Source organism: Anolis sagrei, chromosome Y, assembly GCF_037176765.1.
Source record: "Anolis sagrei isolate rAnoSag1 chromosome Y, rAnoSag1.mat, whole genome shotgun sequence".
NCBI lineage: Eukaryota > Metazoa > Chordata > Lepidosauria > Squamata > Dactyloidae > Anolis > Anolis sagrei.
The window spans coordinates 70,540,063-70,562,757 of NC_090035.1; the positions used below are offsets into that span (position 1 = coordinate 70,540,063).

At 43.5% G+C, this 22,695-nt stretch overlaps 1 protein-coding gene across 1 annotated transcript in view; it reads right to left on the reverse strand.

The window, feature by feature from the left end:
- Nucleotides 1-22,695, reverse strand: part of LOC132780136 (spectrin beta chain, non-erythrocytic 4) — a 101,704-nt gene that overhangs the window by 19,042 nt on the left and 59,967 nt on the right. Inside the window, exons 21-26 of the mRNA XM_067461474.1 lie at nt 12,026-12,289; nt 5,931-6,155; nt 4,401-4,490; nt 3,418-3,696; nt 1,896-2,026; nt 1,604-1,808 (exon numbers count right to left, since the gene is read on the reverse strand). Of these exons, the coding sequence (XP_067317575.1) occupies nt 1,604-1,808; nt 1,896-2,026; nt 3,418-3,696; nt 4,401-4,490; nt 5,931-6,155; nt 12,026-12,289 (1,194 nt within the window). The remainder of the gene's footprint in view (nt 1-1,603; nt 1,809-1,895; nt 2,027-3,417; nt 3,697-4,400; nt 4,491-5,930; nt 6,156-12,025; nt 12,290-22,695) is intronic.

Here is a 22,695-nt window from a genome sequence, read left to right on the forward strand (position 1 = left end):
ACTGTAAACAGATATGGAAAACAACTGAACTAGTAAAGTAAACAGAAAGAACATATAATGAACGGAGGTCTGTATGAATGTAGTCTATGTATGATCATAAATATGAACTGTATACAGCTCATGCTGAATAAGAAAGAGTTGCCTTGCATATAGAATAGTCAACACAATAGTTAGACTGAGCCTGGTTACCTTGGCATGGGTTTCCAAAAGATAAGAAAAACAGAGAACTAATCACTTCACACACTTGTAAATTGGGAACTAGTAAGCTTTGGTACCCATTCCTTCTCTGTCTAGCTCTGTATATGTGCCCTTTTCATGTATCTGTTTGAGCATATACATAAATGTCTGTGCTGTACAGCCACGTCTTTGGTTTGCCTTCTCTCAGGAATTGAGGCTATGGCGATCCCCGAAGATGTCGTTCCCATGCTGTGAGGCCTTCTGTGATAGGAGTGGGAAGCTTTCTTTGATATGAAATGTCTACTGCATTCACTACCAACTTTTTTTTTACTCAAGTCCTCATGGGCAACAAGTTAAACATAAGGCAACAATATCATGCGGCAGCTAAAAAAGTCAATGGGATTTTGGCCTGTATAAATAGGAGTCCAGTACCTAGATCTAGAGACGTCATGCTACCCTTCTATTCTGCTTTGGTTAGACCACACCTGGAATATTGTGTCCAATTCTGGGGACCATAACTGAAGGGAAATGTTGACAAGCTAGAATGTGTATAGAAGACGGCGACTAAAATAATCAAGAGTCTGGAGAACAAGCCCTATGAGAAGTGGCTTAAAGAGTTGGACATGTTTAGCCTGCAGAAAAAAAGGCTGAGAGGAGACATGATGAGAGCCATGTATAAGTATGTGAGGAGAAGTCATAGGGAGGGGGGAGCAAGCTGGTTTTCTGCTTCCCTGGAGACTAGGACGTGGTACAATGGTTTCAAACTACAGGAAAGGAGATTCCACCTGAACATTAGGAAGAACTTCCTGGCTGTGAGAGCTGTTCAGCAGTGGAACTCTCTGCCCCGGAGTATGGTGGAAGCTCCTTCTTTGGAGGCTTTTAAAGAGAGGCTGGATGGCTATCTGTCGGGGGTGATTTGAATGCGATTTTCCTGCTTCTTGGCAGGGGGTTGGACTGGATGGCCCACAATGTCACTTCCAACTCTATGATTCTATGATTCTATCAATATGGGAGGGGAAGTCATAGGGAGGAGGGAGCAGACTTGTTTTCTGCAGCCCTGGAGACTAGGATACTGAACAATGGCTTTAAACTACAGGAAAGGAGATTCCACCTGAATATTAAGAAGAACTTCCTAACTGTGAGAGCTATTCAGCAGTGGAACTCTCTGCCGTGGAGTGTGGTGGAGGCTCCTTCTTTGGAGGCTTTTAAACAGAGGCTGGATGGCCATCTGTCGGGGGTGCTTTGATTGCAATTTTCCTGCTTCTTGGCAGGGGGTTGGACTGGATGGCCCACGAAGTCTCTTCCAACTCAATGGTTCTATGATTCTAAGTGGTGTTGCCTATCCTAACTATTTTCAAACGTGTTTTGATGTGACCAATGTGCCATCCGCCTTCCCCTGGATGGTCCTCATTTTCCCCCCACTCACCGTCACATGCTCATAGTCCTGCCCCAGCTCAGGTGACCCTGCCACCACCTCCTTCTCTGCGATCCAGTGCTCCAGCTCGTCCACTTCACGGTTGAGCTGGTAAAGCCAATACTGCTGCTCCAACTTGGCCTTGCGCTCCTCCACCAAGTCCTTCAGCGAGACATAGAGCCGGTCGACTTGGGATTGCCGCCTACTGATCTGTTCGCTGATGGGGGACAAAGCCCAGTTGTTGGTGGAGGGGGAATCTCATGGCAGAGAGGGGAAATGAGGAAAAGGAAAGCAACCACCCTACCTGTCAGGGTGGCCCAACTCTAGCAAAGCTCGGCATTGCCGTGACAATTGGGCAATAGTCTCTGCGTAATTCTCCACAGTCTGTTCTGTCATCAGGTGCTTCTTCAGCAGCTGGAGGGTGCTTTGTTCATCCTGAAAGCAGGGAAGGAAAGCAGGCACAGGGATCAATATAAAGGCAGGAGTCAATAGGTGTAGTAGTATGAGCACTGGATTTTAAAAAATATCAGGAGCGACTTGAGAAACTGCAAGTTACTTCTGGTGTGAGAGAATTGGCCGTCTGTGAGAACGTTGCCCAGGAACACCAGGATATTTGATGTTTTACCATACTTATGGAAGGCTACTTTCATGTCCCCGCATGAGAGATGGAGCTAATAGAGCGAGCTCAACCTACTCTCCCCAGATTCGAACTGCTGACCTCTTGGTCAGCAGTCCTGCTGGCACAAGGTTTTAATATATTGTGCCACTGGGGGCTTTGGATTATAACTATGGAGACCAGGAGTCAATTCCCCATTTATTTTGTGATCTTGGAGACTCGCACCATGTCATTCTCAGAAGACTTCATGACAGGTTCACCATCAGGAAGTTCTTTAATACAAAAAATAAAACTTTATTTATACCCCGCCACCATCTTCCCGAAGGGACTCGGGGCGGTTAACATGTGGCCAAGCCCAACAATTACAACAAAGAAAAATAGAATATATACAAGAAATAATAACATCAAATAAAATGTAAACAAAACAAAATAATACAAGGTAAACACTGGGTATGGAATAAAATAATAAAAAGTTGAGCACAGTGGACTGGGCTAATTGCAAGGGATAAAATTATAAAAACCCTGGGTGAGATGGATGAGTAGGGTAGTGTATCTGGTGGAGATTCAGATGGGACAAGCGATGGGGTTTAATTTCACTAAAGGATGAGATAAAGCGCATCGAAGGGCATTTTGTACTGAGGTGGTATGGGGATTTGTTGTTCATTCCTCAAAGGCATACCGGAACAGCCAGGTTTTTAGGCTTTTCCTAAAGGCTGCCAGGGTGGGGGCTTGCCTAATCTCTCTGGGTAGCGAGTTCCAGAGTCAAGGGGCCACCACAGAGAAGGGCCTCTCCCTCATCCCCACAAGTCACACTTGAGACTGAGGTGGGAGCAAGAGGAGGGCCTCCCCAGAAGATCGAAGGGATCGTGCAGGTTCATAGAAGGAAATGTGGTCATGAAGGTAGGCAGGTCCCAAACCATTCAGGGCTTTGTAGGTGATAACCTGCACCCTGAATTGGGACTGGAAAATAAATTGCAGCTAGTGGAGCCCTGTAATTGCTCCAGTTAGAAGTCTGGCTGCCGATTGTTGGACCATTTGAAGTTTCTGGGCTGTCTTCAAGGGTAGCCCCGCATAGAGCGCATTGAAATAGTCCAATCAAGAGGTAACTAAAGTGTGGACCACTGTGGCCAAATCAGACTTCACGAGGTACGGTCACAGCTGGCGCACGAGTTTTAGTTGTTCTTTCCATTCCCCCTGACCAGCCACTCACCTTGCCTTTCTCGTCATTCATCATAAAGAGCTCTTGTTCACTCAGCCAGGATTCGACCTCGGCCACATCAAAGTAGTACTGCTCCACCTGGTAGGTTGCATCCAGGAGATGCTGCCGCCGCTCCGTCTCCTCCTGGAGGGTTATCCACAACTCTGAGAGCTTCTCCAGCAGGAGACGGACAGGATCAACCTCGGGGCTCTTGATGGTGGCAATGCTGGTGGCACGCTCCAGGACGTCATCCATCCGGGGTTTGTGCACCTGGATCTCTCGACGCAGATTCTGGCATGTGGAGGCAGGAAAGAAGAACTTTCATTTAGTTGAAGAGGTTAGGGCTCAACCTTAGAGATTGGGAGAAGGTACAGCTTAAAAAATGTAGTATTGATAACTCCAAAGATAAGCTCTTACACCACATTTGTGATGGGGTTTAAGATTAATGGTCTAGAATGACTAAAGTTCAACTAAGTTCTGCACCAGGGTGGTCCATGCCTTGGTTACATCCAGACTGGACTACTGCAATGCACCCTACGTGGGGATGTCCTTGAAGTTATAGCACTTTACCCAATTCCCTGGCCCCTATACTCTGATTTTGCACTAACGTTGGCCCGTCCTTTTTAATTGCCTTGACCCTTTTCCTTGCCCTGACAAACAGCCACGAAGAACAGGCAGGATTATTTTTAATATATATGTGTGTTGTGATATTTCGTGCTTATGTTGTTTTGTTAATTTTATGCTTATGTTGATTACTCTGTATGTTTTGGTGTTGTTACTTGGAAACCGCCTTGAGTCCCCTCGGGGAGATAGAGTGGTATATAAATAAAGTTGTTGTTGTTGTTGTTGTTGTTATTATTATTATTATTATTATTATTATTATTATTATTATTATTGACTGGATTTATGGCAGCACTGGATCAGAACGAAGCAGGACACTTTGTAAACAATGATTGCCACTAGATTGAGAGGTTCTCCCAGCACTGTCTCCTTACCTGGTTCTTTTTGATGAACTGTTGGACTGTTTGCAGGTTGCTCCCATGGTCCTTCAGTGTGGCTAGTGGCAGGCGGTCCTGTACCCAGAGCTGAATGGGAGAGAGAGTGGCAGATGGAATGAGTGGGAAGCCACCCGCTTCCCAAAATACAGTTGAGCAATAGTACTTTCCCTACGCCATTGCAGTTGTGTGCATGGGCAACAACTCTGCACAGATGAAATTCATAAAGTCATAGAGTAGGAAGGGGTAACAACGATCCTACATTGGTTCTCTGGGTGCTTTGGACTTCAGATCCCAGAATTCTTTTTTTACCTCTTGGTCAATTATGACCCTAGGCCACTAGTTGTGGGAAAAAAACCTTTTTAGAATGAAAGCTTGCCAGATGGGCAACCACTGCACATCTTTGTTATTGTTATTTGTGGGAGAGCAGCTCCTGAGACTGTCTTCCCTTATCATTTTTTCTTAATCTGGATTCCAAAACTGCCAGAAAGGTGGGTTTGCCATTGACCCCATTGCTCTAGGACAGTGTTTCTTAACCTGAGGGTCAGGACCCCTGGGGAGGGAGGTCGCATGAGTGTTTCATAGGGGTCGCCAAAGACCATTGGAAAACCATCGGAAAACATATATTTCTGATGGTCTTAGGAACCTCTTTGGCAGAGAAGGCTGAAGATCTCTCCACCTGTCCTTCTCTTCCTTTTTGGAAACAGATGGTGAATCCTCCCACCAAAAGTCCTCCTCTGCTGTGATTGGCCAGCCTCTCAGCTGGCCTCTCAGCCAAGAGGAGGGCTGTTTCTGAGACTCTAGGTGAGGAGAGCAGGCATACTTGGAGCATGGCAGCGTCATGCGCATGTGTGGGCGAGGGAAATCATGCGAGTCCCTTCAAGGCATGGAGGTTCTCTGTGGGAAGTTTGGCCCAATTCTATTGTTGGTGGAGTTCAGAATGTTCTTTGATTGTAGGCGAACTATAAATACCAGCAACTACAACTCCCAAATGTCAAGGTCAATTTCCCCCAAACTCCACCAGTGTTCACATTTGAGCATTTTGAGTATTCGTGCCAAGTTTGGTCCAGATCCATCATTGTTTGAGTCCTCAGTTCTCTCTGGATGTAGAACTACAACTCCAAAACTCAAGGTCAATGCCCTCCAAACCCTTCCAGTATTTTCTGTTGATCTTGGGAGTTCTGTGTGCCAAGTTTGGTTCAATTCCATAATTGGTGGAATTGTAGGTTAACTATAAATCCCAGCAACTACAACTCCCAAATGACAAAATTATCCTCCCCCTCCCCCCACCAGTTATGAAACACCAATGAAAGTATTTTTATGGTTGAGGGTCACCACAACATGAGGAACAGTATTAAGGGGTCAGAGCATTAGGAAGGTTGAGAAACACTGCTCTAGGAGCTCTATCAAGAATTGCAGTTCTTTGTCCCCTCTGACTACGGGCTTGTACCTTCCTTCCCCATGTTTCACCCCATGTTCGACACACTTCTTTCCATCCCAATTTGAGGACCCTCCCCACACACTACTTACAATCTCATCCTCCAGGTCGTGGCTGACTTGGTGCACTTCCTTGGAGGCCAGCAGGATTCTCCGGCGTTCCTTGAGTGGCTCAATGAGGCGCACGATGCGCGTCCCAACCGTGTTCTGCCTCTCCTCTACCATTTCCATGCTGGTGGCTTCTAGGGGGAGATTAGCCACCTGGGCCTGCAGCTCCCCCACTTCTTTGTACCACTCTTCCACCTGTGACTCCATGCTCTGCAAGACAGCAAGGAGGAAGAGGAACAGGAGGAGAAGGAGAAGAATGAGAAAGCCTGTGTAAAGCAAACTTCCCAGGCCCAGCTCTCCTGGCAGTGTGGCATGGCTGAGTAGCCTGCTATCTTCTGCCCAGGAGGAATCCTGGGCAGAAAGTTTCGATTCAGGGTTCAATCCCACGGTTAGCAGCATCCAACTGCATACATTTCTCCATCCTAGGCAGATCCCATGATGAATGACCCCATGCCCAAGTTGTTTCTTGTCTGCACCATAAACAGTGGAGACTGTGTAGACAATTTGTCTGTTTCCCCTTGTCATCATATGGCATTTGGGAATAAACAGACACAAATGGCATTTTGGTCTTTGCAAAGTTTAATAACTTTTGCAGTCACTGGATTTGGGTGGAATGGAGGGCAGCTTTGATGTGGCCTTCCATAACCATTTCTGTGATGGTTTGGAAGTGGGAAGCAATAACTGAAAGCAAGTGCAGGTATCCATAAGAAGGAGATGGGTGGCAAAATGGGTATTCTAATTCCAGAGGGTTTCCACTGGCTTTGAAGTCCTGAAGTTCGCCCTAGGGTTCTCCTTCCCTTATTGCACGAACCGTGTCCCTATTATGAAAGGGCCACAGAAACCATGGAATGCAGTCCCTGTGAAAAGTAGAAACAAACCACCTTAAGAGATGTATTATGGAACACACAAGTAATTCCCAGCAGATGCACTTGAGACAGAGAATTGGGAAGCGGAAATTGCAATCACGGAGCCCCTTTCCAGGGCTAGCTCCCCTCCATGCCATGTTCCCTTCCAGCACCAGGAACAACCCCATTGGCTATTTGCCCATACCTTCTTCTTTTTCTACCTTTAATATCTTGGGAGTGGAATGGAACAGGACATTAGTATGCATACTTTGTTAAGTTTTCACAGCTTAGAGGTGTCTTGGTACTTGTCAATAAAACCTAAAAAATGTATTCATTTCATATTCATATAGAATGACATGAATCTATATAGTAGGCATGGGCAGACTTCAGCCGTCCAGGTCTTTTGGACTTCAACTCCCACAATTCCTAACAGCCAGTAGAGTTGTGAGAGTTGAAGTCCAAAAAACCTGGAGGGTCAGAGTCTGCCCATACCTGCTATTGAGGTTCTGATCCCAATAAACGACAACCCTGACAATTTGTGTGCCATGAGTTTCATCAGGCTTGAAACCATTTCAAAAAAGCTTGCCTTTTACCCTAGGAATTTACAGAAAATCTGAATGTTCAGGTGTGTAGCCATTCCTCCAGGCAGCATTGCTGGATGGAGGAGATAGTAGGGGGCAAAACTGGTGATGGGAGTGAGCATTCAGTCAAGAAGTTTCTTTTTCCTGAGTTGAATTTTTCAAAAAACGTGTTAATGTGTATGGATGCTCACATACTAGCATTAGTGTGCCTCTACTCAAAATAAAATACTCAAAAAATGGGAGAGTCATAGGTACGTGACAGAATGTGAAGGACTGAAAATACGGAGTTTGCCAGGGGAAAAGAGTGGCTAGTTATAGCGAAATCACTAGGACATGTGTAATGTGTGTGGAGTTAATGGGGTCACTGCACAACCAAGGAAGAACATAACAATGTGGTGCCAAACAGATTCTTCTCATCAGTGTAAACAAGCTCCTGGCCTAAAACTAGATCAGCCTGAACCATTCCCTTCCCCGGCTCACCTCCTCACAACAGCAAAAGCTCATGTAATGTTCTTCACTTGCTAAATACCATCAATGTGGAGAAGCTGAGTGCTACAGATGGGAGCATGTGCATCTCCCAGGGCATTTTCTTCTTCCACTTGCAAAAGGACAGCCCGCTCAGGAAGGCAGCGGTCATTGTCCATTTCCAGCTGCTTGTTCAAGGCCATGCAGTGATCAGGAGCTGCACAGAACCGAACCACCAACCCTTAGACTCTCCCAGGGCCTGTCCAGATAGTACCTTTATTGCGGTATCTACCGCAATAAAGGACAGGCTGTCCAGACAATGTTCTGGACAGTCCTGAATTAATTCGCTACAAACCAGGAAAACCTTGGTTTTTAGCGAATTAACTAGATAGTGGGTTTATTCCACGTCTTTTTGGAAGGCATGAGATAAACCTACTACTTTCGGTTTCTGCACTACAGTCCAGACACCATTCCCAAAGTTTACCAGGATAAATAAACCCAGCAAACTGTGGGAATACACACCCATTCCCCCGAAGCCCCCAGACCCCTTCTAAAAATAATGAAACTTACCCAGCCTCATTACAGGCTTCGAGCAGCTCTCCTGGTGCGTAGAAATTATGCACCAGGAGTTTGGGGGGGAGGGAGGAAAATCACCCCCCCCCCCACACACACACACACACACGCACACACACTTCTGGCGTGTAATTTCTATGCACCAGGAGAGCTGCTCGAAGCCTGTAATGGAGGCCAGGTAAGTTTTTATTACTTTTCAAAGGGGTCTGGGGGCTTCAGGGGAAGAGGGGTAGGGCCTCCAGGTGTTCTCCTAGGCTAGTCCCAGGAGAATGCACGCACTTTCTGTGGTGTGTGTGAACAGGACCCCAGGAAAATCCGTGTTTTTTAAACATGGATTCTCCTGGGATAAAAGCCTGTCTGGACCCACCCCTAGTCTTTCTCTTCCTCCTTCCCCAGCTAACCTGCAAGGCATGTTTGGAAGGGGGCTCCGTGGCGTGGAGGAGGCAAACAGCTGGCAGCAGAAATTACTTGGCAACTGACAAGAGTTCATGGGAAATGTAAGAACCATTAACACAAAAAACGGGATGGTGGAACATAACGTGGGAAAAGGAATCGCCGGAGGGGAAGGTGCCTCCGCCCCCACATCTAATTGAGGCAACGAGAAAAAGAGAGGAATAAGGAAAGAAAAAGCAGAATGCAACACAGATGGATTAAAAGAAAAGGGCTACTGTACCGCCATGCAGCGTGATGAGACAAACCGCACTAGGATGTGATGAGCAAAGGCGGGATCTGAACTGCCTCGGGCTGCTGAGGATGGAAAACGGAGAGGTTGGTGTGAGAAGCTGGCCAAGCAGCTGGGGCGCCTTCATCCCCAGAGGACCAGGTCTGTTGCCCCTGCCAAGGAGAGGCGTGCGGATACAGGGCGGCAGGGGCCAAAAGGAGGAGAAGCAAGCGAATGCCACCTGCCCTCCATGACTGATCATATGGGAGATACACAAAGTATTATGTTATTGTTGTTGAAACTTCAAATATGATGTCATATGACAGGTTTATTACTTATATACACAATATAAACAATTTCTCTTTGTCATGGATAAATGTCCATATTCATGTAGATAAACGTAATAGTCCAATCTGTTGGATGATTTAAAGCGTCACTTGTAGATGTTTTGAAGGACTATTTGTAGCATCCAAGCATCCATTCATTACCTGAAGAAGGTGTTTTAATCACCAACACCGAAACAAGAAACTACACCTGGGATACCTTGTTGTAACCTGGTCACCATGTAGAACTCTTCTCTGACCCAACCTTGGATGTTACAAATAGTAGAAGCCTCCCACAAGGATGGTAAAACATCAAAACATCTGGGTGTCCCCTGGGCAACGTCCTTGCAGACGGCCAATTCTTTCTCACCAGAAGCAACTTGCAGTTTCTCAAGTCGCTGCTCACACAGAAAAAAAAACCCAACAAAATTACTGGATTGAGACCCTGTATGGCAAATTACATGGAAAAGCCCCAGTTCTAGAATGTCTTTGTGAGCCTCTTGAAATGCTTCCCTTGCTCCTTCCCAGACAGGTCTGAACAAAACCAATGTGTGGAATTAGAATAGTCTATGAATTTCTTTTAAAAGGATAAATTTAGAAACAGTTCTTCCAGAAGGACCAAAGGCTTGACTTGGCAGAATGCTGACGAAGCGTTCCCGCCTATGGAGTCAGGTCCTGTGACCGCGTATCCCAGAATTCAGAGAGAAAGCATTGGAAAACAAAACAAGATACCATCACGTTCTTCCTAGCCTCTCATGAAGATCCCCTTGAAAGGAAATGGTATGGACCGCTGGGAGAATCAGCCAACCAGGGACAGCAGGCAGGATCTGATGCTCCTTGTGAGCGGATAATAAAAGCATAGCCCGCTCCCCTCAGCTCCCCTTAACTAATCATCTAGCAGTCGCCCGTGGCCTTCAAGAGGCTAGCAGTTCTTTCGTCATTAGAGAAGCTGAGTCCTACCTCTCCTGGTGCAACTTTAATGGCTGCAAGACACTCTATTTCCACTGGCTGCAGCTTCAGCTCCAGCCCTTCCTACATAACTCGCTGTTGCTGGAGTTCATACTTGTGACTGTGGTGGGACCGAGAGGAGGGCCTCTCCTGATAATTGTGGGCTGGTAGGAGGAGATGCAGTCCCTTAAGTAGGTTGGCCCCAACCATTTTGGACTTTATAAGCTTGAACGCTCTAGCTGGAGGTCAGATGTAACCAGCAGTGCTGTAGAATATGAAGAGGCATGAATGGAGGGCAAAAGAGAAAAACGTGCCAAGAGGAAGGCGTGCCAAGCCAACCCCGACTGGGACTGCCTTCCACCTGGAAACCGATGCCCTCACTGCAGGAGAACATGCGGGTCAAGAATAGGGCTCCACAGTCACCTACGTACCCACTGCAAGGACACCACACTTGGAGGACAATCTTACACGGACAACGAGGGATTGTCTAAGTAAGAAAGTAATCCTAATAATTGTGGGCTGGTGGGAGGACATGCGGTTCCTCAAGTAGGTTGGACCCGAACCATTTTGGACTTTATAGGCTTGAGTGCTCTAGCTGGAGGTCAGCTGTGACCAGCAGTGCTGTAGAATCTGAAGAGGCACGAATGGTGGGTGAAAGAGAGAAACATGCCAAGAGGAAGGCGCATCAAGCCAACCCCAACCGGGACCGCCTTCCACCTGGAAACCGATGCCTCACTGTGGGAAAACATGCAGATCAAGAATAGGGCTCCACAGTCACCTATGTACCCACCGCCAGGACACTGCACTTGGAGGCCAATCTTCCTCGGACAATGAGGGATCATCTAAGTAAGTAAGTAAGTAAGTTATAGGCTAGAGCCAGCACTCAGATTTGCATCCAAGATCTCTATCTTTTCTTTGTCCCAAGTGCATGTTCTCCTGCAGTGAGGGCATCCGTTTCCAGGTGGAAGGCGGTCCCGGTCGGGGTTGGCTTGACACACCTTCCTCTTGGCATGTTTCTCTCTTTCGCCCTCCATTCATGCCTCTTCAAATTCTACAGCACTGCTAGTCCCAGCTGACCTCCAGTTAGAGCGCTCAAGCCTATAAAGTCCAAAACGGTTTGGGTCCAACCTACTTGAGGGACCGCATCTCCTCCTACCAGCCCACAATTATCAGGAGAGGCCCTCCTCTCAGTCCCACCACCATCACAAGGGAATTTGCACCTAGTAGGAAATGTGACAACTTAAAGATGGCACTTCCCTCCCCTCAGCCCAGTTAAAAGAGCAGCAACTCACTATTTTCTACTACAAGATGGGGAATCACTAGCACAGAGCATCCTTCTGATTCCTGGTTGTATACAGGAACAGCTGCCAGGGACCCAAACACAACCCAGGATATCATTTGTATAGTTGTGCCATCTATACTCCACATTTCTCTCCAAAGCTACAGTCCTACATCCTAGATTAGTGGTTCTCAACCTGTGGGTCCCCATGTGTTTTGGCCTACAACTCCCAGAAATCCCAGCCAGTTTACCAGCTGTCAGGATTTCTGGGAGTTGAAGGCCAAAAACATCTGGGGACCCCAGGTTGAGAACCACTGTCCTAGATGCTAACAACCATCTCTCTTCTTGATGTCCTGCGAGGATGGCCACATCAATGCACTCCCAGTCTCCAGCTCCCAAACTTACCTGTAGCTTTTTGAGGTTGCTGTTGACACTGGTCAAGTCTGGCCCAGGATCAATCATATGCACCTGGCTCTCCATTCGGAGCAGCCGCTTGTCGAGGTCAGTGTAGTTCTGCACCAGTTGGTCAGCCTTGGTGGCTTCCAGCAGCTGCCGGGCTTTGGCTTGCGTGGTGGACTCCAGCTCTGCCCAGCACTGCCGGATCTCGCCCAGTTTCTTCCGAACAGTTTCCGCAAGCTCCGGCTTCTCTTCGATTAGTTGCTGGCCCTCCTGCAGAGCGAAAGGGAGAGATAGTTGCCCATATTAGAGAGATGGGCCAAAACTAACAAAATGAAGTTCAACAGGGACAAATGCAAGATACTCCACTTAGGCAGAAAAAATGAAATGCAAAGTTACAGAATGGGGGATGCCTGGCTCGACAGCAGTATGTGTAAAAAAAGATCTTGATGCTGGGTGGGAAGGAGGCACAGAATACAGGCCTGTGCCTATTTAAAGCTGCACCTGAGTTTCACAGCCAGAGTCCCCTGTTTAGGTCTTGGCAGCTCCCTAGACATCCTCAACCATGACCTCCCTTTCCTTCCCTCCAAACCTAATACAAAGGAGATCATCTACTGCTAGAAGGGATTCTTCATAGATCTGGATGAAGTTCTTCCGAGGACACAAAGCCTAGAGCCTCCAGAGAAACATACTGCTGAAGTCGTAAGGCCGAACACAGTCGTAAGGCCGAACAGGGCATAGGGTTACAGCCTGTGTTAGACGGGGTTACACTCCCCCTGAAGACGCAGGTTCGCAGCTTGGGAGTGATCCTGGACTCATCGCTGAGCCTGGAAGCCCAGGTCTCAGCGGTGGCCGGGAGAGCTTTTGCACAATTAAAACTTGTGCGCCAGCTGCGCCCGTACCTTGGGAAGTCGGACTTGGCCACGGTGGTCCACGCTCTTGTCACATCCCGATTAGATTACTGCAACGCACTCTACGTGGGGTTGCCTTTGAAGACTGCTCGGAAGCTCCAACTAGTCCAGCGAGAGGCAGCCAGATTGCTCACCGGGGCGTCATACAGGGAGCTGGTTTTGACCTATAAAACCCTATACGGTTCCGGCCCAGTGTATCTGTCCGAACGGATTTCCCTCTACGTCCCACCCCGGAGCTTAAGATCTTCTGGGGAGGTCCTGCTCTCGACCCCGCCTCTATCACAGGTGAGATTGGCGGGGACGGGGAGCAGGGCCTTCTCAGTGGTGGCCCCCCGCCTATGGAATTCTCTCCCAGGGGAAATCAGATCTGCAGCTACGCTCCTTTCTTTCAGGAAAAAACTAAAAACATGGATCTGGGACCAGGCATTTGGACAAGCGGGTAAATAAAGAAGAACTTCACTGATGGCTAGGAAATGACTAACGGATTGGTTATGTGGAACTCTGGAATCGAAACGCTGATTATAAGAATGACTTTATACGATGTTTATATGATGTTTATACAATGTCTTAGGTACCAGTGCGGATGTTTTATTGTGATAATCGTTTTAATTACATTTTGTATATCGTTCTTTTATATTTTTGTATACTTTGTATTATTATGTATAGGCATCGAATTCTGCCTTTTTTGTAAGCCGCCCTGAGTCCCCCTCCAGGGGTTTAGAAGTGCGGGGTAAAAGCACTAGTAATAATAATAATAATAATAAGTTCATGATTATATCAAGATGAGTAAACACAACCAGATAGGAAGAGAACAGCTGGAATTTAGGAGGGCATTTTGAAGGCTGAGGATAATAGTTTTCCAGCAGTCTAAATTCTTGTCACCATGGTATGCTACAAGTATGGGGCTACAAAGTGGAGTTCACAACATGTGAGTGTGGAGAAGAGTAAACCACAGACCACCTATTACAATGCAGCCTGAGCCCTGCCTTATGCGCAATGGAGAATCTTCTTATAACAATACCAGAAACACTCCAAATGGCCAGCTACTGGTCAAAGGATATTTAATCCAATGCCAAGTTTGCAAACTTTGTGTTTTTTTAAAAAATACAATACAACTTTTTGTTTTGCTCTTGATACGACTGGGACTGTAGCACAGCTGTCTGGGAATCAGCAGCATTCGATCACTACTGAGTTCAAAGCTAGTTCGGGTCAGAGTGAGCTTCCAACCATTGTGTAGCTTGTGTAGCTTTGCAGCCCGAAAGAAAGTTGCATCTGTCAAGTAGGAAATTTAGGTACCACTTATGTGGGGAGGCTAACTTAACTAATAAAAATAACCATAAAAATCTCCGGCAAGCATGCAAAGAATGAGGAAGTACTCCATCAGTGTCACAAATGGACAGTGAAGCAACAGCTCCTCTGGTGGCCAAAATACCCTCATGAAACTGGCATATTAAATGGCCTCTGTGTGTCTGTCTAGAAATGTTGTGTGTGTATGGTATTGAATGTTTGCCATGTATATGTACATTGTAAGCCGCCCTAAGTCCCGTGCGGGGTGAGAAGGGCGGAATATAAATACTGTAAATAATAAATAAATAAATGAATAAACTGTGGTATGAAGAAATAGCAAAGACAATCAAGAAATAAAGAAAGCATGTTTGCAAATAAGTGGCTCTGGAAAACCTGCCTATGTTTCCCACCACTCTACTAAAGTCTCTTTATAATTGCACATCTCTTTATAATTGTGCCAAAGTTATATGATAACAGAGGAGAAAGAAAGAAAACTTAATTCAAAAGAATATGCACAGAGAGAATAACACAGAAAGTTTTAGAAAAGATAACCCACTCTCCAAATGAGTGCCTATTAATTAATTTGGATAGTGGGTTATCTTTTCTAGATAAGAGTTGATGAAGTCTATGAAGAGTTGATGTCTGTACACCACACATTGGACTGTCGAAAGGGCTTTGAGATTATGGTGCCATGGAATAAAAGAAACTGAGCATTTAAAATTTTTTGTCCTACAAAGGAAGTCTGTCATCACCCTAAAATGTACTAAAAACTGCTTCCTCTGATTGAAAATTAATTTCCAAGATGCGAGCATAATTGATTAAAGAACACATATAATCTAACAAATTCAGTGACTGCTAAGGAAAAAAAAATCAATTCATTCATGTCTATTCCTCAAAAGGATACCACCTATGGAGGTAACTAAATCAAATGTTTGAGATGCATGAAGAGAAGTGAAATATCAGCTTTTTGTTGTTGTATTGACATTTTAAAAGTTTTTGAAAAAATAAATTATGTTACTGGATATAGATTCCTGAGAGTTTCATGTTTTGCAAAGCAAATATCTGGCTATCATGGTTGAAAGTGTTTAATCTAAGGCAGTGTTTCTCAACCTTCCTAATACCATGACACCTTAAAACAGTTCCTCATGTCATGGTGACCCCCAACCATCAAATTATTTTCGTTGCTACTTCGTAACTGTAATTTTGATACTGTTATGAATCATAATGTAAACTGTATTGTCGAAGGCTTTCATGGCCGGAATCACTGGTTTGTGGTAGTGAGGCTGCTTGCCACAGAGGTAGTGAGGATGCTTGCCATAGATGCAGGTGAAATGTCAGGAGGAAATGCCACTAGAACATGGCCATATAGCCCAAAAAAACCTACAACAACCCATAATGTAAATATCTGATATGCAGGATGTATTCACATTCACTGGGCCAAATGTGGCACAAATACCCGATGTTCCCAAATTTGCATACTGTTGGGGATGGGGCTGGGATTGATTTTGTCATTTGGGAGTTGTAGTTGCTGGGATTTATAGTTCACCTACAATCAAAGAGCTTTGTGAACTCCACCAGTGATTAAATTCAACCAAACTTGGCACACAGAACTCCCATAACCAACAGAAAATACAGGAAGGGTTTGGTAGGCATTGACCTTGAGTTTTGGAGTTGTAGTTCATCTACATCCAGAAGGTCCTGTAGACTCAATAATGGATCTGGATGAAACTTGGCATGAATACTCAATATGCCCAAATGTGAATGCTGGTGGAGTTTGGGGAAAATATACCTTGACACGTGGGAGTTGTAGTTGCTGGGATTTATAGTTCACCTACAATCAAAGAGCATTCTGAACTAACAGGGTTTCAAAACAAGGATCCCTAACATTTCTATCTACATCAACTAACAACAAACAAGACTTTTTTTTCTCTTTTTCTATATTTCCTCAGGGAGGAAAGATTTGTGTATTCCTGAAGGCCTTATCCATTTGACAGGGCAGCGGCAGACTTTTCTAGCCTTCTGGTTAGATGCCTTCAAGTCACCTCTGACTTATGATGGCCCTAGAAAAATTTAGTCGGAGAGAATCAGACTATTTTCCTCTACAGACGACAGAGTCCGACCTGGCCAAGGTCACTTAATGAGCTGCAATGGCCAAGCCCTGGCCTTCCAAAGACCTGGAAATACATATGTTCAAGCCATTATTACACACTGCCTAGGAAACATGTTATGAGTATTTGTATTTCATAAAGCGCTTAACATGATTAGAAGATTTGAAATGTATACGAGTTTGTTTAAAAATTGACATCTGTCTGGATTTATCCTTATTAGATTATGAGATCCGATTTTCGTGATTTCAGCTTATTGTAAAAGCTGTAGTTATTCTCTTTCTGTGGCTGAACGTTGTGCAAAGAAACCGATTACTGCTTAGTAGCAATTAAAATATATTCCGCTTGTATTCCGAAAGCCAGATTATAGAATTTGCTGCTGCAAGATATAGATATGGCTGCCAGCTTGAATTACTTTAAGGCAGTGTTTCTCAACCTTCATAATACAGTTCCTCATGCTAACCATAAAATTATTTTCGTTGCTACTTCATAACTGTTATTTTGCTACTGTTATTAATCGTATTGTAAATATCTGATATGCAAGATGTATTTTCATTCACTATACCCAAATTTGGTACAAATACCCAATATGTGAGTGGAAGCCACAGGGAGGAGGGAGCAAGCTTGTTTACTGCTTCCATGGAAATTAGGACAAGGAACAATGGCTTCAAACTACAAGAAAAGAGATTCCACCTGAACATGAGGAAGAACTTCCTGACTGTGAGAGCCGTTCAGCAGTGGAACTCTCTGCCCCGGAGTGTGGTGGAGGCTCCTTTTTTGGAAGCTTTTAAACAGAGGCTGGATGGCCATCTGTCAGGGGTGATTTGAATGCAATATTCCTGCTTCTTGGCAGGGGGTTGGACTGGATGGCCCACGAGGTCTCTTCCAACCCTTTGATTCAATGTCCAAATTGGAATATTATTATTTTATTTATTGTTTACTATATTTGTATACCGCTCTTCTCAGCCCTCGGGCGATTCAGAGCAGTTTGCAATAGCAAAATTCAATGCTTAAAACATTATAAAACAGTTAAAAACAATTAAAACAATAACATTATAACAATCAATTAAACATCAGAACATCTCATTATCGTCTCATAGTTAAAACCAAGATCCAGTCCCATCATCCAATTGTTCCATATTCCTATATTCGTTACACTGCCTATTCAAATGCCTGCTCGAACAACCAGGTCTTCACTTTCCTCCGAAATGCTAACAGGGAGGGCTAATTTCTGTAGGAAGGGTGTTCCACAGCCGAGGGGCCACCACTGAGAAGGCCCTGTCTCTCGTCCCCGCCAAACGTACTTGTGATGCAGGCGGGACCGAGAGCAGGGCCTCCCCAGACAATCTTAACTTCCTAGCTTGTTCATAGGAGGAGATGTGTTCAGACAGGTAAGTTGGGCCAGAACTGTTTACGACTTTATAGGCTAAAGCCAGCACTTTGAATACTGGTGAGGTTGGGCGGGGGATTGATTTTGTCATTTGGGAGTTGTAGTTGCTGGGATTTATAGTTCACCTACAATCAAAGAGCATTCTGAACTCTATCGATGATGGAATTGAACCAGACTTGGAACATAGAACTCCCATGACTAACAGAAAATACTGGAAGGGTTTGGTGGACATTGACCTTGAGTTTGGGAGTTGTAGTTCACCTACATCCAGAGAGCCCTGTGGACTCAATTATGGATCTGGATGAAACTTGGCATGAATACTCAATATTCCCAAATATGAACGCTGGTAGAGTTTGGGGGAAATATACCTTGACATGTGGGAGTTGTAGTTGCTGGGATTTATAGTTCACCAACAATCAAAGACCATTCCGAACCCCAACAATGATAGAATTGACCTAAACTCCCCACAGAGAACCTCCATGGCACAAGAGAAAATTCGGTGTTTTCTGAGGGTCTTTGGTAACCCCTCTGACACCTCTTAGCGGGGCCCCAGGAGTCCTGACCCCCAGGTTGAGAAACACTGCTTTAAGAGTTCATCATAGGAATTCATGGAGGTTAAGGCTAGTGAGGTTGGTTATATATTGCTTTTGCATCCAAGGTGGTATAGGTCTCTCTATTAGTCCTGCTTTCATCTGTTTCAGTTTCAGGGAATGGAGCCGAGGTGACACAATGGGTTAAACCCTTGTGCCAGCTGAACTGCTGTGGATCCACAAGATGGGGTGAGCTCCTGTCTGTCAGCTCCAGCTTCCCATACGGGGACATGAGAAAAGCCTCCCACAGGATGGTAACACATCCAGATATCCTCTGGGCAACATCCTTGCAGATGGCTAATTATCTCATACCAGAAGCGACTTGCAGTATATTCTCAATTCTCAAACCTCACAACCTCCAAGGATGCCTGTCATAGATGTGAGCAAAACACCAGGAGAGAATGCTTCTGGAACATGCCCATAAAGCCCTGAAAACTCATAGTGATTCCAGCCATGAAAGCCTTCAACAACACATATTCTCAATTCGCTTCTGACACAATAAAAAAAAGTTTCAGGGAATTTTTAATTTTCTTAAAGAGTCTGCCATGCATCATATTACACGACAGCATCTCAGAAAGTAAACTTCGGTTGTCTTTTTTTGCAACCAGTCTCAGAGAAGCTACAGGATTTTTTAAAGATCTTCTAAGCAACGCGTCTCTTTCACCAATGTCTGGGACTATAATTCCCATAACCCACAACCAGCACAGCGCAAGTGCAAGGCCAATGACAGCTGCACTCTCAAACATCTGGAAGGCCAGAGGATTGTCAATCCTGGGAAGAGCAAACATTACACAACTCTGACTAACAACAGCATTACGCAACTTCTGCTAAAATGCTGCCTCACAAACTGACCTCATTCCTATTAACCAATATGATTCCACTCTCTGTGTGGATGCAGGGGTGGTGGGGGGAGTGGCACACTCCTCAAAATACTATCCTTGTCTCTCTATCTTCCTCTTGTCTCTCTCTTATGGAGAAAAAGCCTCATATCCTATTTACATAGATGCTCAAAAGCATCCTCAGCCCTTAACTGGGAAATAAAATCCACTTGCTACTCAACCCAAGCTGGAAGAAAGGGCATCTGAATAGCTTTTTTTACATCACTGCAAGACATTTTCCCCCCAAAGCAAGAATTACTTAGGTTAAATGTTTTTGAATATTTAGATAAAACTGTAATTTAAGATAAAAACTGTCCATCTCTGATTAAACCATTATTGTGACCTTTTTCAATGTAAATGTGCTTACGTATCCTTCCAATAATAATAGAGTAAAATAATAAATGTAATAAAAATAATAACAGAATAAAATAATAATAACAGCAATAATAGAGTAAATTAATAATCTAATAATAATAATAATAAATAGAGTGAAACAATAAACGTAATAATAATAAATAGTGTAAATTAATAAATGTAATAACAATAATAAAGTAATGTAATAAATGTAATAATAATAATAAATAGAGTAAAATAATAAATGTAATAATAATAAGAAATAGAGAAAAATAATAGATGTAATAAAATAATACAGTAAAATAATAATAACAGTAATAATAGAGTAAATTAATAAATGTAATAAAAATAATAAACAGTAAAACAATATATGTAATAATATAGTGTAAATTATTAAATGTAATAACAATAATAAAGTTACGTCATAAATGTAATAATAATAATAAATAGATTAAAATAATAATCTAATAATAACAACAATAAAGTAAAGTAATAAATGTAATAGTAATAAATAGAGTAAAATAATAAATGTAATAACAATAATAGAGAAAAATAATAGATGCAATAAAATAATACAGCAAAATAATAACAGTAATAATAGAGTAAATTAATAAATCTAATAATAATAATAAACAGAGTAAAACAATAAATGTAATAATAATAGTGTAAAACAATAAATGTAATAACAATAATAAAGTAATGTAATAAAAGTAATAATAATAATAAATAGAGTAAAATAATAAATGTAATAACAATAATAGAGAAAAATAATAGATGTAATAAAATAATAATAGAGTACAATGCAATAATAATAATAATAATAATGAGAGTAAAATGATACATGTAATAATAATAATAACAGAGTAAAATAATAAATAACTTTGAATTGAGTATAAGGCAAGGGTGGCTATTTCAGCCTTATAAAGGGCTGAAAACTCAGCTTACACATAAGTATATATGATATGTTTCCAAATGGACACCTCGTCCTAACTTTTGGACACCTAATGGAAGCAAATGGACACAATACGATTTAATCCAGTTCAGATCAGAACCTCCACTGATTCATGCTAGACATCGTATGTTATAAATACATTTAAAATTTCTTTTTTAATCACTTTTTGCTCAAGTCAAATTGAAGGATTGTATGTAACATAGAAGCCAACACTCGAAAAACATTTGACAACATGGACACCCGGCACAGGTTGAGCATCCTTTATCTCATATGCCTGGAAGTAGAAACAATCCATATTTTGGATCGTTTCAGATTTTGGAACACTTGCATATAGATAATGAGATATCTCAGAGATGTAAACACAACATTCATTTGGTCTTCTTATAAGCCTTATACACTGTTGTAGCCAGGCAAGGGCCAGACGATTCTGATGAAGGTGATGGGTTTTAAAATGAAGTGTCTGAGAGCATTCAGGGAGATGTGCAGACAGGCCAGTCTAAGAAAGGTCAGCTTGACCCTGAACCAGAGATATTGTGCATACCTGGGAAATGAAACTGACCTTTCTCTGGAGAATAGGCCTTGGGAAGACTCAGAGAGTGCAGAGGTCTCGAGGGAGTGTAGATTAGATTTCAGGACTCAAGGTCCGAAAATCAGGCAATTAAGACATTCCCAGATAATTAGAAATAGGAGTTTCAGATCCAGATGTGGAAAGGGTGATGTCATGAGTGTCCCGGTGGATTTAAATTAGATGTTTGATTCTTAGCATTTCAGAGAAGACAACTTTGCTGTGTGGAAACTGTCTTCTGTTCATTTTGCCAAGTTTTGTAGTCTTTGGTTCTTGTAATGCAGCGTTTCTCAACCTGGGGGTTGGGACCCCTGGAAGGGTCGCCAATGACCATCAGAAAACACAGTATTCTCTGTTGGTCATGGGGGTTCTATGTGGAAAGTTTTGCCCAACTTTATCACTAGTGGGGTTCAGAATGCTCTTTGATTGTAGGTGAACTCTAAATCCCAGCAATTACAACTCCCAAATGTCAAGGTCTATTTTCCCCAAATTCACATTTGAGCATATTGGGTATCCACGCACAGTTTGGTCCAGATCCATTACTGTTTGAATCCAAAGTTCTCTCTGGGTGTAGGTGAACTACAACTCCAAAACTCAAGGTGAATGGCATGCCCATCAAACCCTCCCAGTATTTTCTGTTGGTCATGGGAGTTCGGTGAGCCAAGTTTGGTTCAATTCCATCGTTGGCAGAGTTCAGAATGCTCTTTGATTGTAGATGAAATATAAATCCTAGAAACTATTAACTCCCACATGTCAAGGTCTATTTTCCTCAAAACTCCACCATTATTCACATTGGGGTATACTGAGTATTCGTGCCAAGTTTGGTCCAGATCCATCATTGCTTGAGTCCACAGTGCTCTCTGGATGTAGGTGAACTACAATATCAAAACTCAAGGTCAATGCCTACCAGACCATTCCTGTATTTTCTGTTGGTTATGGGAGTTCTGTGTGGGAAGTTTGGTTCAATTCCATCGTTGGTGGGGTTTGGAATGCTCTTTGATTGTAGGTGAACTCTAAATCCCAGCAATTACAACTCCCAAATGTCGAGGTCTATTTCCCCTCAAATTCACATTTGGGTGTATTGAGTTTGGTCCAGATCCATCATTGTTTGAGTCCAAAGTTCTCTCTGGATGTAGGTGAACTACAACTCCCAAACTCAAGGTCAATGCCCACCAAACCCTCCCAGTATTTTCTGTTGGTCATGGGAGTTCTGTGTGCCAAATTTGGTTCAATTCCATCGTTGGTGGAGTTCAGAATGCTTTTTGATTGTACATGAATGAAAACACATCCTGCCTATCAGATATTTACATTACAATTCAAAATACAGTTATGAAGTAGCAACAAAATAATGTTATGGTTGGGGTTCACCACAACATGAGGAACTGTATTAAGGGGTCGCGGCATTAGGAAGGTTGAGAACCACTGTTGTAAAGTCAAGATTCTTGTTTTATGTTCATGCCTTTCCCTATATACCTTGGAAGTTTTTGCTTGGATTACGTTTCCTGTGTTCATGTTCCTGCATTTTACCTTGGATTATTTCTATGGTCTTGGATTTCTTGTTCTTGTGAAGTTTCCAGGGGTTTCTTAAGGAGTTTTATTGAACTCTGACTGCTTTTTGTGTATTGCTGTTTATATCCTGACTGCTAC